This window comes from Gossypium arboreum, chromosome 12 (assembly GCF_025698485.1).
Source record: "Gossypium arboreum isolate Shixiya-1 chromosome 12, ASM2569848v2, whole genome shotgun sequence".
Lineage (NCBI taxonomy): Eukaryota > Viridiplantae > Streptophyta > Magnoliopsida > Malvales > Malvaceae > Gossypium > Gossypium arboreum.
In genome coordinates, this window is record NC_069081.1 from 110,014,627 (window position 1) to 110,031,289 (window position 16,663).

The window sequence follows — 16,663 nt, forward strand, 5'->3', positions numbered from 1 at the left end:
TTTATATTTACACTTTAACCCCTCAAATTTTGAGTATTTACTCTTGTGCAACAAAACTTTTCTCACTTTTACAATTTAATCCTTTCTTGAATTAATATACCATAATATACTTCCCAATATTGTCATAACTCAAAATTTCCCTTTTTGTCCCTTTATTTCCTTATTTTATTATATCACGGATAATATTTTACTGTAAAAATTTCCGGGATATTATACGGAGGACACCCAAAGATCTTTAAGTCAGAATAATTAGCAAGATTACCAGACCATACCTCTTGTGGAGTATTTTTCTCAATGGCAACGGATGGAGATCGGTTGATCAAAAAACATGCAGTAAAGGCTGCTTCTGCCCAAAACGACTTCGGTAAGTTGGCATTTGACAACATACATCGAACCTTCTCCATGATCGTCCTGTTTATTCATTCTGCAACGCCATTTTGCTGTGGAGTATGACGAACTGTCAAGTGTCTCACGATCCCTTCTAACTTGCACAGTCTATTAAACTCATCAGAACAGAACTCTAAGCCATTGTTTGTGCGTAGGTATTTTATTTGTTTTCCCGTCTATTTTTCAATCATAATTTTCCAAGACTTAAATGCAGAAAACACATCGCTTTTCTGCTTTAGAAAGAACGCCCAAACTTTTTTGGAAAAATCATCAATAAAAATTAGCATATAATTAGCTCCACCTCTCGAAGTCACTTTAGATGGCCCCTACAGATCAGAATGAATATACTCCAACGTTCCCTTCGTGTTATGGATTCTTCTGGTGAATCGAACTCTCTTTTGCTTCCCAAAAATACAGTGCTCACAGAACTTTAGTTTGCAATTTCCTTGCACATCAAGAAGTCCTTTTTTACTCAATTTTGTCATGTCATTCTCACTCATATGCCCTAGGCGCAAATGCCAAAGTTTAGTAATATCATCATCTGACAAGGAAGAGGAAGCGACAACTGCATCACCAGTAACAGTAGAACCCTGCAAAACATATAACTTGGTAGTCTTTATCTGCCCTTTCATCACATCAAGGGAACCTTTGGAAATCTTTAAAACTCCACTTTCAGCTGTATATCTGTACTCTTTTGAATCAAGAGTACTAAACGAAATTAAATTTCTCTTCAATTCTGGAACATGTCGTACGTCACTAAGTGTTCTGACAACTTCATCAAACATCTTAACTTTAATTGTTTCAACACCTGCGATTTTACATGAAGCATTATTTCTCATCAAAACAACACCTTCAGACATTGTTTCGTAAGTTGTAAACCAATCCCGATTGGGACTCATGTGGAAGGTGCAGCCTGAATCAAGTATCCACTCATCGCTCACTTTAGAATTGTTGACAAAAACGGCTAGAAGTTCACTATCGTTATAGTCTTCTACAACATCAGCTTCACTGAAATTTTTTGGTTGTTTTCCCTTTTGATTCGCAGCCTCCCTTTTAATCTTGTTTGGTAGCTTATAGTACTCAGATTTAATGTGTCATTTCTTCTTGCAGAAGTTACAAATTTTACCTCTTTTTGAAGACTTCGATCTACCCTTAAATTTACCTCGAGGATTCTGTTCCTGTGTCCTTCCATGATCATCATCAACATTCCGATCTTGTCTCTCACGAACAATGAGTCCCTTTCCCTAAGAGTCGGGTTTAGCCACAAGATGCTTCATCTTATCATACGAGGTCAAAGAATCATAAACCTTATCAACTGTGAGAGACTCGCGGCTATATAAAATTGTGTCTCTAAAGGTTGAATAAGACGGGGGCAACGAACAAAGTAGAATCAACCCTAGATTTTCCTTATCATATTGAACCTCCATAGCCTCCAAGTTTGAAATAATTTCTTTAAACACTGTTAAGTGCTCGTGTACAGACACACCTTCCTCTAAACGATGAGCATAAAAATGCTGCTTCATATGCAACTTGTTTGTTAGAGTTTTTGACATACATATTTGTTCCAGCCTCTTCTATAATGCAGCGGCGATCTTCTCCTTCATCACATCCTGCAAAATTTCGTTGGACAAATGCAGATGTAATTGTGTTAACGTCTTTCGATCATTACGCTTTTTCTCTTCATCTGTTAATGTTGAAGGCATCTTATCTATCCCTAGTAGGGCATCCTCGAGATTCATCTACGCAAGAACTGCTTGCATCTTAATCTGCCATAACGCAAATCTGGTGTTGCGATCCAACAGCGGAATTTCATACTTCAAAGATGTCATTACCATGATCGAGATGAACTACCTGGAAGCTGTGATACCAAATTTGTAAAAATAAAATAAAGAACACACAGATTTTACGTGAAAACCTTTTCGGAAAAAAACCACGGGCAGAGGAGAAGAAAATTCACTATGTCAACTACATCTATTTATAGGTTGAAAAAGCCTAATTCTAATCAAAGTCAAATATATTATGCTAATAAATGCTAAAAATATTATACTCATAAATAGTAAATCTTCTATAAAGAAGATATATTTTGTTTAACTTGACTTGTAAGCAATCTCTTAGAATTTGAGTCACACAACTCTAACACTTACTTTATCGCTTTCATTCATTTCATATGATTAGATCTATACACAATTCGTTTTTGGTTTTATCGAGTTAGCGGAGAGGCCGATTGGACATAAATAATTAGGCCTCAAATAATTTGTAATTAAGTTTTGGCTTGATTGCACACATCGGTGTTCATACACTAAACAAAGAATTAGCACAAATATAAAGATTTAAAAGCAACTTTGAGTGCAAGTGTGACAAGTTGAATATTTATGTGTTACAACTGAAAACAGAGTATTTTAAGGATCGAACTCAAAGAATTGTCAAAATGATAAATGTGTTATCAAGTTAATTAAAAATTAAGCAATTACTAATCTAATTTATTCAAGAATTATTAGTGCAATCAAATAAAAAGATATATTTAAGATAATTCTCAGTTAACAAATTAAACAAACTAATCTAGTTTCTTTCATATTGTTTTAGATGATGTAAATGATGAAACGATGGTTGATTGATTAGTCGGTTGCAAATTAAACTAATAACCTATCCTAATTATATTACTTGCTACTCGAATTAAGAATCTTCTCTCAGTCTCATCCTAACTCGAAATTACCATCTAAGCTCTCCTCTTGGTCTCACTACTCGACACAATTATCTCGAACTATCTAATGATAAACTCTCCTCTTAGTCTTGTTTATCTAAATTTTTGAATAGATGCGTCATTTCTAGGGTATTAAGAATTCCGATATAAAAGAATAACCAAACAATCAAGCATAAAACATTAACTTAATCTAACAATCAACTCATCCATTAACTAATAAGCAATATCAATACATAATAAAGTTTAACACCCAAATAGAAATGAACAATTGAAATGCATAATATAAAGGTAAAGGTAAGAAATGCTCATTTAGATGTGGAACCAATGACACCCAAAGGTTTGATCATCTCCATTTACAAAAGTCATTAACAAAAAAGAAGAAATAAAACAACAACAAAAAAAATATTTTATAAAAAGAAAATAGAAAATCTAATTTAAAAAATGAGAAGAAAAATAAAAGAAATCTAATCTAAAAATATGAAAAAGTAAAGAAAATGTTCTGCCTCCTAAAATCTACTCTCAAAAGCTTATAAAGTAATATTTATAGTCTAATAACAGTTATATCCTTAAATGAAAAGTGACTTAAGTTTGTTTGGTTACAAAATTATTCCTGTAGTTTTTAACTTGTCAGTCTTCAGTATCACGACACCCATAATAATTAACATGAAGAAAGTTTGAGGGACACTTGGTGTCATAGCACGGCCTTACTGTCATCGTGACATGAGCGATAAGCCACAAGGTTCCCTTCACTTCAACATTTGGTTTGGAGCCACAACCTCGAGGACTTGAAATCACGACTTTAAAGTTCAATGTGGCGATGCTCTATATTTAATGTAACAACCTCCACAACATACTATTCCAAAGTTGAGTTTTGGTGAAATTGAAATTCATCAAAATGATAAAAATATTAAATTTTAGTTGGTTCACGTAAAATTAATTAAATTCGGATATTAGAATATATGTACCGTAAATAGCAATGTGATAAAAATGTTAAATTATAAGATTAGAAAATTTGTCAAAGTTAGAAAATGAAAAGTGAATTAATGTAATAAACGTTAAAGAAAAAGAGACAATAATATTACATAAAAATATGGAGGTAGTTTTGGATATAGATCGGATGTAGGTGGGATTAGCAGCCCTCATATTTGAACAACACAAGAATTGGAGACCAAAGTAATTAGGAGTGAACAAATTCGATTTGATTCGAAAAAATCGAAAAAGATTTAAATTTCGAGTCAATTTGAATAAGTAGTTCAAGTCGAGTTGCATTTACCATTCGAATAACTTGAATAATTCGAATAATAGATTGGTGTAAATACTACTTTGGTCACCGTCAATTTTGAAAATGAGCAAAATGGTCTCTCTCTCAACAAAAATTACAAAGTAAATTCAAAATAAATTTTAAAACTCAAAATATTTATAAAATTCCAAAATTTATATTTTAAAATATTATAAAAATTTTAATTAATTAATTTTGATATCTAAATAAGTTAAAATTTTAAAATTTTCTAAAATAATAATTTTGGGATCTAAATAAGTTAATTGGTTATTCAAGTTTATCATACTAAATTTTTTTATTTGAATTTTTTTCAAATGTATAGGGTTTCAAATTTAAGTGTTACAACATGAAATTAGTTATAATGTAAAATATTTTAGTTTGACATGTTTAACTTTTTAGTTGTAAGGACCATTGTAGATAGATGTTTTTAACTTTTTAGTTATAAGGACCATTGTAGATAGATGGTGCGTTTACTTGTAGTTAATATAAAACAAATGATGACAGAGAAAATTATATACTGTAATGATATTATAATGTGAGAAAAAATTAAACGCACCATACTAAAAGTAAATATCCATATAAAAGAATCCTAAGTCTTGAGGTTGAATTGGGTTTGTTATGGCTTATTCATGTACTATAAACTTTGACATAAAAAGAATCCAATTTGTTGAAAGTTTATAACCCTCGTCACAATATATATACATATATATATATATATATATATTAGATTTTGTCACATTTACGACTTAGGTGAAAAAATATTATATGTTAAAAATTCATTTAATAATGAATATAATTGAATGGTAATAAATTTGTATTTAATATTATTGAACACATATTTAATTCTTAATTTGTAATTTTTAAACATTTTATTTAAAAACGATATAAAAGTATGAAAAAATAAAAGTGTCATAATCTTACTTAATTATAATTTAAAATAAAATATAATTTTATAATTTTATAATTAAATTGGTTATTCGAATAAAAATAACACTAATCTAATAAGTACTTAAATATAATTCTATTATATAGATTAATTATAATTTAAAAATAATTTTCAGTATTTTCATAATTAAATTAGTAATTAAATTAAATTAAGAGTAACATTAACTCATTAAAACAATAAAAGGATAGATGTTTTGATTGATTCATAAATTAGAATAAATGGAGTTTGATTGGAGTTAAAACTAAATTTCATCCGACCAGATAAAATCGAATCCGATGAAAGCATGTAGATGAACATCTTTCCAAAACTGATGTGTGTTTGACGTGGCATTGCAAAGCTGTAACTGAAGAGGAGCCAAACATGCAGCAGACCAAACTCTCGACAACATCGCCATCATCATCATCAAATCCAAGTCTAACCCCACGCTTTCATTCTTGGAGTTCACATTTTATTTGGATAACTATACTTCTCGCCGTTTGAATTACTTCAACCTATAAATAGCTGATCCCTTTCCATTGAAAAATCTGTCAAACGCGTCTTCTTTCTTCTTCATTTTGATTTCCTCAAACAAATGACAATCACAGCAGCGCCCTGTGTGAATGATGGCTGCCTCATGGTGCGGGGAAAGGTGGTTTTAACTCATGTTCCCACCAACATAATCCTTTCTCCGGGAATTTCAGGGGCAGCTTTTCTGGGATCAACTTCACCCATTCCCACTTCTCGCCATGTTTTCACTCTTGGGATTCTTGAGTAAATTCCCAGTTTCCTCCACTTTGTTCATACGAATCTGCCTCCTTTTTCATGAACTTCGGTTTCATCTTTTTTTTGGCTTTGATTATTACAGGGGATACAAGCATCTATGTCTGTATAGATTCAAAATATGGTGGATGATTCCAGGGTATGGGAAATCTGGCAGTGAAATTCCATTGGAGACTCAATTGCTTCTTCTGGAAATAAAAGAAGAATCGGTTGTTGAAGATGACGATTCTTCTGGTCCTCCCACACCCACCACTTTCTATGTTCTTTTCTTGCCTGTCTTGGATGGTGATTTCCGAACAAGTTTGCAAGGAACTCCTGCAAATGAGCTCCAATTTTGTGCGGAAAGTGGTCGGTATTTTATCTATAATTTCAAGTTTTCTATACGTTCAATCGTGTTACGATCTTCATATTTCTTAAAATAGGACATATTCGTATTCCACTCTCACATTATACAGTAGTAGCCTATAGGCTTACTGTTTGAATGTTCCAGGTGATGCCAATGTCCAGAACTCACAAATATTGGAGCCAGTGTTCATCAATTCAGGAGATAATCCATTTGAACTCATTAAGAATTCCATAAAGTAAGCTCAAAAAAGCAAACACGAAACTGACTACCAATGTTTTATCTGCTGCAATTTGTTGTCATTTGACATTTACCTTGTTTGTGTTTGTGTAGGATATTGGAGAAGCACAAGGGCACTTTCAGACATATTGAAAACAAGAAGGTATTTTATTAATCTTACACTGTTGAACATTGTACACATCAACATTTGTTCCATTCATAAATTTGGGATGTTTTGACGAACAGATCCCTGCACATTTGGACTGGTTTGGATGGTGCACTTGGGATGCCTTTTATACTGAAGTGAACCCTCAAGGCATCAAAGAGGGTCTTCAGAGGTACTAAAAGAATAAATAAATAAATAAAACTCAACGTTCATTTCTCCAAATTCATTACAAACCTCATACAACATATAATCTTTGTTCTGTAACTTGGGCAGTTTCTCAGATGGAGGCTGTTCTCCAAGGTACCTAATCATTGATGATGGATGGCAAGATACTGTAAACGAGTTCCAAAAAGAAGGAGAACCACTCATTGAAGGGACACAGTAAGTAATGCTAATGTGCCCAGACTCGAGATGAGTGTTGGATACATTTTTTCATATATTTGAAGGCTCATACCACCTTACCCGTATTTGAATATGTACCGAGCTTGAGCCTTGCTTTATTAATCATGCTTCTTGCTGCTTTTCTTCTCTGTAAGGTTTGCAACTAGATTAGTAGATATCAAAGAAAACAGCAAATTCAAAAGTTCGGAATCGGATGCCTGGTGCAACAATCTCCATGAATTCATCAACATGATCAAAGGAAAATATGGGTTAAAGTAAGGTTTCAATTCTGGAGATGAAAACTTCTCTGTTAATAATATTCTATTGCTATGTTACTACAACTCTTCATTTTCCTCGGAAGTACCCAAGTCTGGCACTCACCCTAAGTCTGACTAACACAGGATTTATGCTGTTTTTTGAAGTATTTTTATGATGAAACTTACATGTTAATGCATGCAGGTATGTATACGTCTGGCATGCTTTAACTGGCTATTGGGGAGGTGTACTTCCATCATCTGAAACAATGAAAAAATACAATCCAAAGATTGTTTATCCAATCCAATCACCTGGTAATATAGGGAACTTGAGAGACATTATTCCGGACAGCTTGGAGAAGTATGGTGTGGGGATCATCGACCCTCAGAAAATCTTTGATTTCTACAATGATCTCCATAGCTATCTCTCCAGCAACGGTGTCGATGGAGTCAAGGTAGATGCCCAGAATTTGATAGAGACCCTAGGTTCTGGCTTCGGTGGACGAGTTTTACTGACTAGACGATATCAACAAGCACTCGAACAATCTACATCAAGAAACTTCAAAGATAATAATCTGATATGTTGTATGAGTCATAATTCAGACTCAATTTATAGGTAAAATTATATCATCAAATCAAAATATTTCCCAAGTTGCTAAGTTGAATGTAAGTACTGATAATAAAATGTTTGTATGATTTTCAGTTGGAAAACCAGCACGGTTGCAAGAGCATCGGAAGATTTCATGCCACGAGAGCCAACATTTCAGACCCTACATATCGCATCTGTTGCTTTTAACAGTCTACTTCTTGGGGAGATTGTGGTGCCAGATTGGGACATGTTCCATGTATGCTGTTTTTCTTTTGCATGGAAACTTTTATTTGAATGCACATTTAACATCTGAATCACATTCAGAACTCCGGGTTTAACCCAGTTAGTTCATATAATCACCCTCAGGACTTAAACTGTGCCATCCAGTAGTTTCGGGCTTAGAATCCCAATACCTGCAATCCCTTCAGTATCCCCTATCTTCTACCCTGGATCACATAGAAGACTTCTTCTCGCTTATCACATGGCACAACCCAACTCCCAGCGTTCTTTTTCTTGTTTATTGCAGAGCAAACATGACACAGCTGAATTCCATGGTATCGCAAGGGCAATAGGGGGTTGTGCAGTGTATGTAAGGTTAGCCACAACTATTTGATAATTTTTTGTTCTTGTTATGTTTGAGAATAGGAACATTGTTATAATTTCTCCACTTATTATCACAGTGACAAGCCAGGCAATCATGATTTTGAGATCCTAAGAAAGCTGGTATTGCCTGATGGATCGGTTCTAAGAGCTAAACATGCTGGTCGTCCCACTCGAGATTGTTTATTCAGAGACCCTGTCATGGATGGCAAAAGGTAGAAGAAAATGCTGAAAACTTATTACAGATTTCGCTTTCAATATATATATATACCAACAAATATGAAGTGATTTGCAGTCTTCTGAAGATATGGAACTTGAACAAATTAAGTGGAGTGGTGGGTGTTTTCAACTGCCAAGGAGCAGGAAGTTGGCCATTGAAACAAACAATCAAAGACTTGCCAAGCACACCTTTGGTCATTTCAGGCAACGTTAGTCCCTGTGATGTCGACTTCATTGAACATGTTGCAGGGGAAAACTGGAATGGAGATTTTGCAGTATATGCCTTCAATTCAGGTTAGCCTTTAAGCTGAATCTGAAATTAAAGCACAGGCGCACACATATATATTAACCTTTTCTTTTTCAACTGCAGGATCTCTCTCCAGATTGCCAATGAATGGAAATATTAAAGTGACATTGGCCACTCTTAAATGTGAAACATTTACCATTTCCCCAATCAGAGTGAGCAAAATCCATCCACCACTCTTTTTCTTTTTCTTGAAATATCTGACATCTGTAGTAATCTTTAAAACGATGTCAAACAGGTATCGGGCGAGGGTGTTCATTTTGCCCCCATAGGATTGCTTGACATGTACAATTCAGGAGGAGCAGTGGAATCCATTGATGAAAACATGAAAAATTCTTCAGAGTTCATAATCAAAATCAAAGTTCGAGGGTGTGGCAGATTTGGAGTCTATACAAGCTTGAAACCAAGGTCTTGTATGGTGGATATGGAAGAAGAGGAATTCATATACAATTCTGAGAATGGATTATTGACACTTGATCTAACAGGTGATTGCAATTTTAGAGATATTGAGTTTATATATTGAGGTATCATTTACCATGTCAAATGACAAAACTTCCATGCAGATTTCTCTTAATTCTTTTAAGCAATCTTAGTAACAAATTCTTTGTAAATCTGTTTTGTCCTTAAATATATGAGAAATGCGAGTTGTACTGTGTTCTTCAAGTCAGTTTTAGATAATTTCGGCAGAAGTTATTAAAATATTTATATCCGAACAAAAGAAAACATAAAAAATGAAACAGTAAACAGACTCATCCCATAATGGGGATATATTCCTAGCATTCTGGAAAATGAACCATTAAACTACAAGCATTCTGCAGCACAATGGATAAAGTTTCAAACAAGCTTTAAGCCAATTGATGCATTTCCCGAATTCCATTAACTCTGCAACTGAGCATCACGACTCGTCAAAGGAACATACCGGACAGAACTCTCGCTTCGGATGCTAATCGAGCCATCCGGATTTTTGTCAACTACTTTCAAATCTTGGAATATATTTCCTACAGGAATCACCATCCTGCCACCCGGCTTTAATTGATCCAGGAGTGCCTGAGGCATTTCAGGTGCTGCTGCCCCGACATGTATAGCATCATAGGGTGCACATTCTGGCCAACCTTCCCTTCCATCTATATAAACAAAATCAGTTCATAAGCATTCAATGAAACATGGAGTCACAAACAGATTTAGATGATCCAATTTGTAGCCATGACAAGGTATAAATGAATTCTTTATGAAAAAATCCAGTCTCGAACCAAGAGATGCAATGCCTAGGTTGAGAATTCGAATTACAGTTTAGTTTAGAGCACAGTCTGTCAAAATACTGCAAGTTCCTGATAAGTACATACCGCCAACATGCATCGAAAGAGAGCCTTTTTTCAACAATGGAGCTGCAGCAGATTTTTCAATATTGTTTATGGAAGAAGCAACCAGTTCGGGAATGTGTTCAACACCGATGGCTCGACCCTGTGGTCCAACCATCATTGCAAAGCAAGCAGTCAAGTAGCCAGTTCCTACAGAACAAAGAAATTAGAGATGCTAAAGTTGATAGAGACTGCATACAATGACAGTAATAACTCTTTTCAATGATCCTCCCAAAAACCCCAACTCCCCACATTTAATGCCCCTCTTTTTTGCCTCAAAAGTCATAAACCACTCGTGAATGGATTGCTGATGGTTTTACAAAAAGATATTGCGTAAGTTACTCAGATTCAAAAAAAAAAAGATTTAGTGAAAAAAGCGTGGAGTTGCAAAAAGGACCTGAGCCAACATCTAGAGCATGCATGCCAGGCTGCAATTTTTCCTCCAATAATTGAAGGCAGGTAGCATGCATATGAGGTGCAGAAATGGTAGCATTGTAACCTATTTCCTGCGGACAGTCAGCATAAGCTGGGGTCTTATCTGGTACAAATAACGCCCTATCGATAGTCTCCATTACTCGAGCAACTTTCTCGGATGAAATCACCCCATACTGCTGCAAATGCTCCACCATTTTCTTGTTAGTGTTCATCCCACTTCGATCCCACAAGTGCTACAAATTATCAAGACAAGGGTTAAGCACTGAATCTAACTCATTTGAATTGAACAAAAGAACAGCCCAACTCAATGAACAACTTCTCCTCTACTTTTACCACCGAATCAAAAGCTGTGTCATTCATGAGCATCATGGGTATACAAGTCCATTAAAGGTTGCAGTCAACAATCCCAACAACTCCACCACTCAAATGTGCCTTCCACATATAAGCATAGGTCTTTAGACTCTTTAACCAGGTTCTGTTTACAATTCATTGATAATCATTGCTTATATAATCCTCAAAACTGTCCCTTCAATTCATAGCTTTCAAACACCAAAAACAAACTATAATAAAACTCAATAAAAACTCTTTACCAAGGTCATCATTTCTTGAAAAACCCACTTCCAACATGATCACATTAAATAACCCAGAAAGCAAAAATGATAAAGCCAGAGAGGGAGAGAGGGATACCTCCATGGTGAAGAAGAAAGAGTTAGAAGTGAGAAGAAGATTAAAGTTGGGGAGCTTAAGATTGTTAAATGAAGAAGAGAATAAGGAAGGAGAGCATGGTCGAAAACGGAGATGGTGATTAGTGGTGTGTAAGAGTTGCTTTAATGGTGACACGCAATAGCGGCATCCATAGGCCTTCATTGTGGAGGATAGATTCATCATTTTTTAAAATTCTTCGTACAGTTTCTCGGCCTTTCCATCTCAACATATATTTTCAGTGCTAATCCTAATTCACACTTGTAGGGCTCTGCTCTCTCGGTCAACTTCAATTTCTCAACTATTTTACTGATCTGATAGGTGTTTCTCGTGATGCTAAGCGGCTTTCAATTTGATATTTTCATTTCCTTCATTATTTGGGCCTTCGCCCCATTCATCTGGGACCGATTCCTGTTGGCCCCAACAATACTGAAAAATTTTTAGGCCTATTTTCTTATTTGAAAAAAAAAATTGCTAAAATTATTCTTAAGGTTAATAAATATATTAATTTTATTTCTATTTGTAATCAATTAAAACAAAAATATTATAAGATATGATAACTTTAAAAAGGACTATCATTTAGTATTTTGCTATTAGAAAAAAAACCACAAGATTAAGATGATTTCTCATGTCCCTTAGAGGTGTTTGGGTGAGGAATTTGTAGGAGGGATTTCATTTTTACTACCCGAAATGGATGGAAAAGTTATTGCCTGTTAACTTTTAGGTGATTTGACAAATAATGCAAGTTCAAAGGTTAAAAGAGACAAAAAAAAATTAAATGGAGAGCTAATATGAGTTTTTTTGTAAAGTTGAAGAACCAAATAAGTCATTATACCAAAAAATTGGAGTATCAAAATCACATATATGAAATTTATCACATTTTATTTTAAATTTTGGTAAATGAATTTTTTAATAAAAGGTTAAACATATTATTAAATTTTTTATTTATCAAAATTAGAAAATGATCATTTTCATATATTTGATTTTGATACTCACTCAATTTTTTTTATTTTAGATATTTACTAATTTTCTATTTATAAAAATTTGAACAATGAGATAAAATAAGGAAAAAAGTGGCACTTGGAGATTTGGTTTTCCAAAGCAAGTTACCTTCTGCTATGTTTGATTTAGATATAATTACATTGACTTCACCCCAAATTACCAGTCAACATGAGAATTTGGGAATCCTCAATACAAATCCATATTATTCATGTAAATAAAAATTTGTATATTATTTAGGTAAATATTTTTTTCTATATTATTCCATAAAAAGCCGACCTAGACATTAGTCTAATGGATACTTTCTTCCTCTCTCTAAAAGAGCTTTTCTCTTAGAGTTATCCCCTTAAGTGCTCTGATTGTTTTTTTGGCAATTAATTTTTACCTCAATCTCTCTCTCTCCCTCACTCCCTTACTCACCCACTCACTCACTCACTCACTCACTCTCTATCTATCCTTACCACTTGGATTCTTTTCCTCTTCCCAAAATTATTGTCTACCTAATTGTCATTGGACTCAACTTCATAATCGCCTACGCTTTGTTTTCCCCCTTAATCATTACCTAGACGATTTATTTTACTATTCTTACTTTTTCTTTTTCCTTATGATGCCCTGATACATGTCATTTGGATTGGGCATCACCCTTTGTTTCCTTAAATCTATTACAATCCCAAACATGAGCCTTCATCATTTTAAGTGGCAAAAATATCCAATTATGTTTCCTCCATCATCATTTCCCCTTTTAAATATGCATACAACACTTCCCTTGCCCCATTCTCTTCACATTCGTTTTCGCTTTGTCATAAACCCAAATCCATCCTTTTTAACTCTTTTAAACCTACATGAGCAAAAATCCCCTTCGCGATTAAAATTGGTATAAGAGCATAAAGTTAAATATCTCTTCTAATGAGTATAACAATATGCAACACTTTATTCAGGTAAAGTTCATCCCTAGATAATGCTTTGGTACGAAGAGATCCAATTTCGCCTTTAGCAGACGTGAGTTGGAAGACAACAAAACCCATTGGAACATTTTCCTCATTGAAAATATTCATGACTACAATTAACTTTTCTTCTAATCATTTAAAGGCTATTAAAAAAAATTGGAATATCTAAGGTCATATGACAATCTCCTCAAATGACAATGTGTTTGTTTCCTTCGCTTTGACTATATGGTCTAAACCAATGTTCATCTATTAAGAGGGCCCTTAATTGTTGATGAGACCCTTCTAATGATAGGAAGATAGATTCCCAACACATACCTTAACTTTGATCTTTTCACATCGCTCCTTATCTAGATCCAAATTTGGGGCTTATCGGTAGAATATCTCAAGTCTTCAATTGCACCTAATTAGGGTAAGTTGCAAGTGACATACTTCAAGTGGGTGAAATGATAGTCACCCATGCAACATCCACTGCCTAAGGGTCTGTGTTGATAATATCTTTGGAGGTCTCTTATCGTAGGTTGCACTATCCAGCTAGAGGGTGGCGTCAAGAAGTAGATTGACTTCCGCTATGAACGCATTTGCAAAATCTACATTCGATGTGGAAAAATAGGAAACTTTAGGAATAGTTGCCCTCATGAAAACTTAGAAATTGAAAACATGATAAATGCTCAAATTCAACATTCATTCTACATTCAACATGTACCTACAGTTCCAGATCGTTTTTATTCCATGCGCATGTATAGGTGGATTTTGAAGTTTCGAGAAGTGATTCAGCATTCAATCTGCAGCCCTCGACTCAACAAAGTTTGTATAGTCTCCTTATGTTTTTTTTATAAATGGCATGGACCTAGGTTTTGAATCGGTTTTTGTAATGTATATGATATCTTGGAATATTGAATAGGTAAATGTCAATTGAAATTTATGTTTATGAAATGTTAAGTTTTCAAATGCATATATGATCTATAGTTTAAATGGTTCTAAAGTTGAAATTGTCTTGTGCATTATGGTCAGTTTTGAATGTTGAATGGTTACGTTGTTGAATTTGATGACCATACAATTATGGTAGTTTATTAAGTGTTTGGTAGTGTGATTTTAGTTTCAAATGAGTAGATGTGGAAAATTGGCTATTACTAGGCCATTGTGAATTGCTATCATGTGAGCCTTTTGAAAACAGTCAATCACGTAAAGATGTCGAATTCTTAACATCGTGACGACGGGAAAGAAGTGAGTTACGCCGCGACCTGGAACTCCCGAAGTCGCTACATTGGGTTATTAAAAGAGTTTTCATAAGCTCGTATAAGACTCGATTATGATTGTAAAACATATTGTGTGTAATGACCCAAAATGCATGGGCATCGAAAAAGTACATTATCGGGCCTTTGTCTCACTAAACCGAACATGTAAATAATTATTAGAAATACCTATGAGTCTAGTAGTGTGTCTAATTAGGTTTTAATTGAGTAAATTTAGCTTAATTAATAGTAATTATGAAAAAGGATTAAATTGAATAAAAGGTAAAAATTGAATTATAAATTAAAAGAAAATAAAAGGGACTAAATAGGCAATTAAACCTATTTCAATGAAAGAGGCTGCAATGTTAAATATTAAATTATATTATTAGATCATATTTTAAATTATATAAATTATATTATATTATATTATTATAAATAAACTAAATAATTGACATATGTATAGTGTGAATAAATTACATGTGTAATAAATACATGTGGGCAATTGTAAAATACTAATGTATTTTCTTGTAATTTAAGTAAATAGATATTTATTATTTATTAGTATTATTTTATTAAATTATAATTTATATTAAATATTATTGATATATTATGAAATAAATTGAAATAGACAAGTGTATGGTGATTAAATGATACATATGTAATGCATATATTTATACAATTGTAATATATTTATTTAATTACTTATTATTTAAGTAAATAGATTTTTATATTAAATTACATAAAATAAATAAAATCATGACAAATGAAAGGTGATGATTTAGTACAAGTGTATTAATAAAATACATACATTTGTAATATTTATATCTAATTAGTAAATAGATATTTATTGTTTATTATTATTAAGTTAAAAGATATTTATTAATTAAATAATTATATTGTAAGATTTTTGTATTATTAACAAATTAAATGGTGACAATTGTAATTTAAATATTTATATTTAAATAGATATTTATTATTATTATTATTATTATTATTATTATTATTATTATTATTATTATTATTATTATTATATAAAGAAAAGAAAGAAACAAAAGGAAATAAAGAACAGAGACTTTCGAAAGTAAGAAGAAAGAAAGAAGAAAAAGAAAGAAAAAGGGGAAATAGAGTTTTTAAAGTTTGGAGTTTAAATTGGTAAGTCAATTAAGCCATTTTCTCTTAAATTTGATGTTTTTAAAGCTTTAGAACAAAGTTTTGATGAAATTAAGTTGAGGTTTTGGAAGTTTTAAGGTTTTTGAATATAGTTCATGTTGAACAAAATAGTGAATTAGGGATTTAATTAAATGAATTTCAAGTTAGAATTGATAAAGGGATAAAATTGTAAAAGAAGCTATAAGTCTCGTGATAGAGGGATTAAATTGAAAGAAATTTTAAATTAGGGTTTTATTATAAATATTGAATAGTTGAGTTTCATATGGCAAGAAATTAAGTAGAAAAGAAGTATGAATTTAAGTTAGAAAAATAAGTAAACTTAGTTAGGATTAAATTGAAAATAAGTAGGAATTGAATAAAATTCAATTATTTATTATAATTTAATGCTGTAATTAATAGTGAAAATTATTATTTTCAGTAGCTAGCAAAGAACCCGAGGTATCGGTACCGAAAGGAAAGGAAAAAGTTGTCGAGGAGTAATCGAACAAATTCGGGTTTGTATTACTATAATTCAAGTTATTTATTATTAAGTATTAATTTTAGATTTATTTATTTTAAAGTAAGTAAATATTGAGGTAAGTAATTTTATTGAATTGAATTTAGAAAATTGAATTGAATGAGAAAAACATGTTGGTATTACTATAATTCAATTTAATTATTATTAATTATTGAA

The 16,663-nt window shown here is 32.7% G+C and overlaps 2 protein-coding genes across 2 annotated transcripts; one reads left to right on the plus strand and one right to left on the minus strand.

Moving 5' to 3' along the window:
- The first annotated feature begins 5,543 nt into the window (after window positions 1-5,543).
- Window positions 5,544-9,810, plus strand: LOC108479634 (probable galactinol--sucrose galactosyltransferase 2). Its single transcript, XM_017782347.2, has 14 exons — window positions 5,544-6,063; window positions 6,158-6,420; window positions 6,563-6,653; window positions 6,749-6,797; window positions 6,881-6,972; window positions 7,074-7,181; window positions 7,337-7,456; window positions 7,641-8,051; window positions 8,139-8,280; window positions 8,551-8,618; window positions 8,705-8,839; window positions 8,920-9,137; window positions 9,214-9,302; window positions 9,386-9,810. The coding sequence occupies exons 1-14, from the start codon at window positions 5,885-5,887 to the stop codon at window positions 9,668-9,670; spliced, it is 2,250 nt and encodes a 749-aa protein (XP_017637836.1). The 5' UTR covers window positions 5,544-5,884; the 3' UTR covers window positions 9,671-9,810.
- Window positions 9,803-11,968, minus strand: LOC108479635 (protein-L-isoaspartate O-methyltransferase 1-like). The gene is made up of 4 exons (XM_017782348.2): window positions 11,628-11,968; window positions 10,903-11,173; window positions 10,491-10,655; window positions 9,803-10,271 (listed from the first exon to the last, which is right to left on the minus strand). Exons 1-4 carry the CDS (start codon window positions 11,826-11,828, stop codon window positions 10,024-10,026), a joined length of 885 nt encoding a protein of 294 aa, XP_017637837.1. The 5' UTR covers window positions 11,829-11,968; the 3' UTR covers window positions 9,803-10,023.
- Window positions 11,969-16,663: the final 4,695 nt, after the last annotated feature.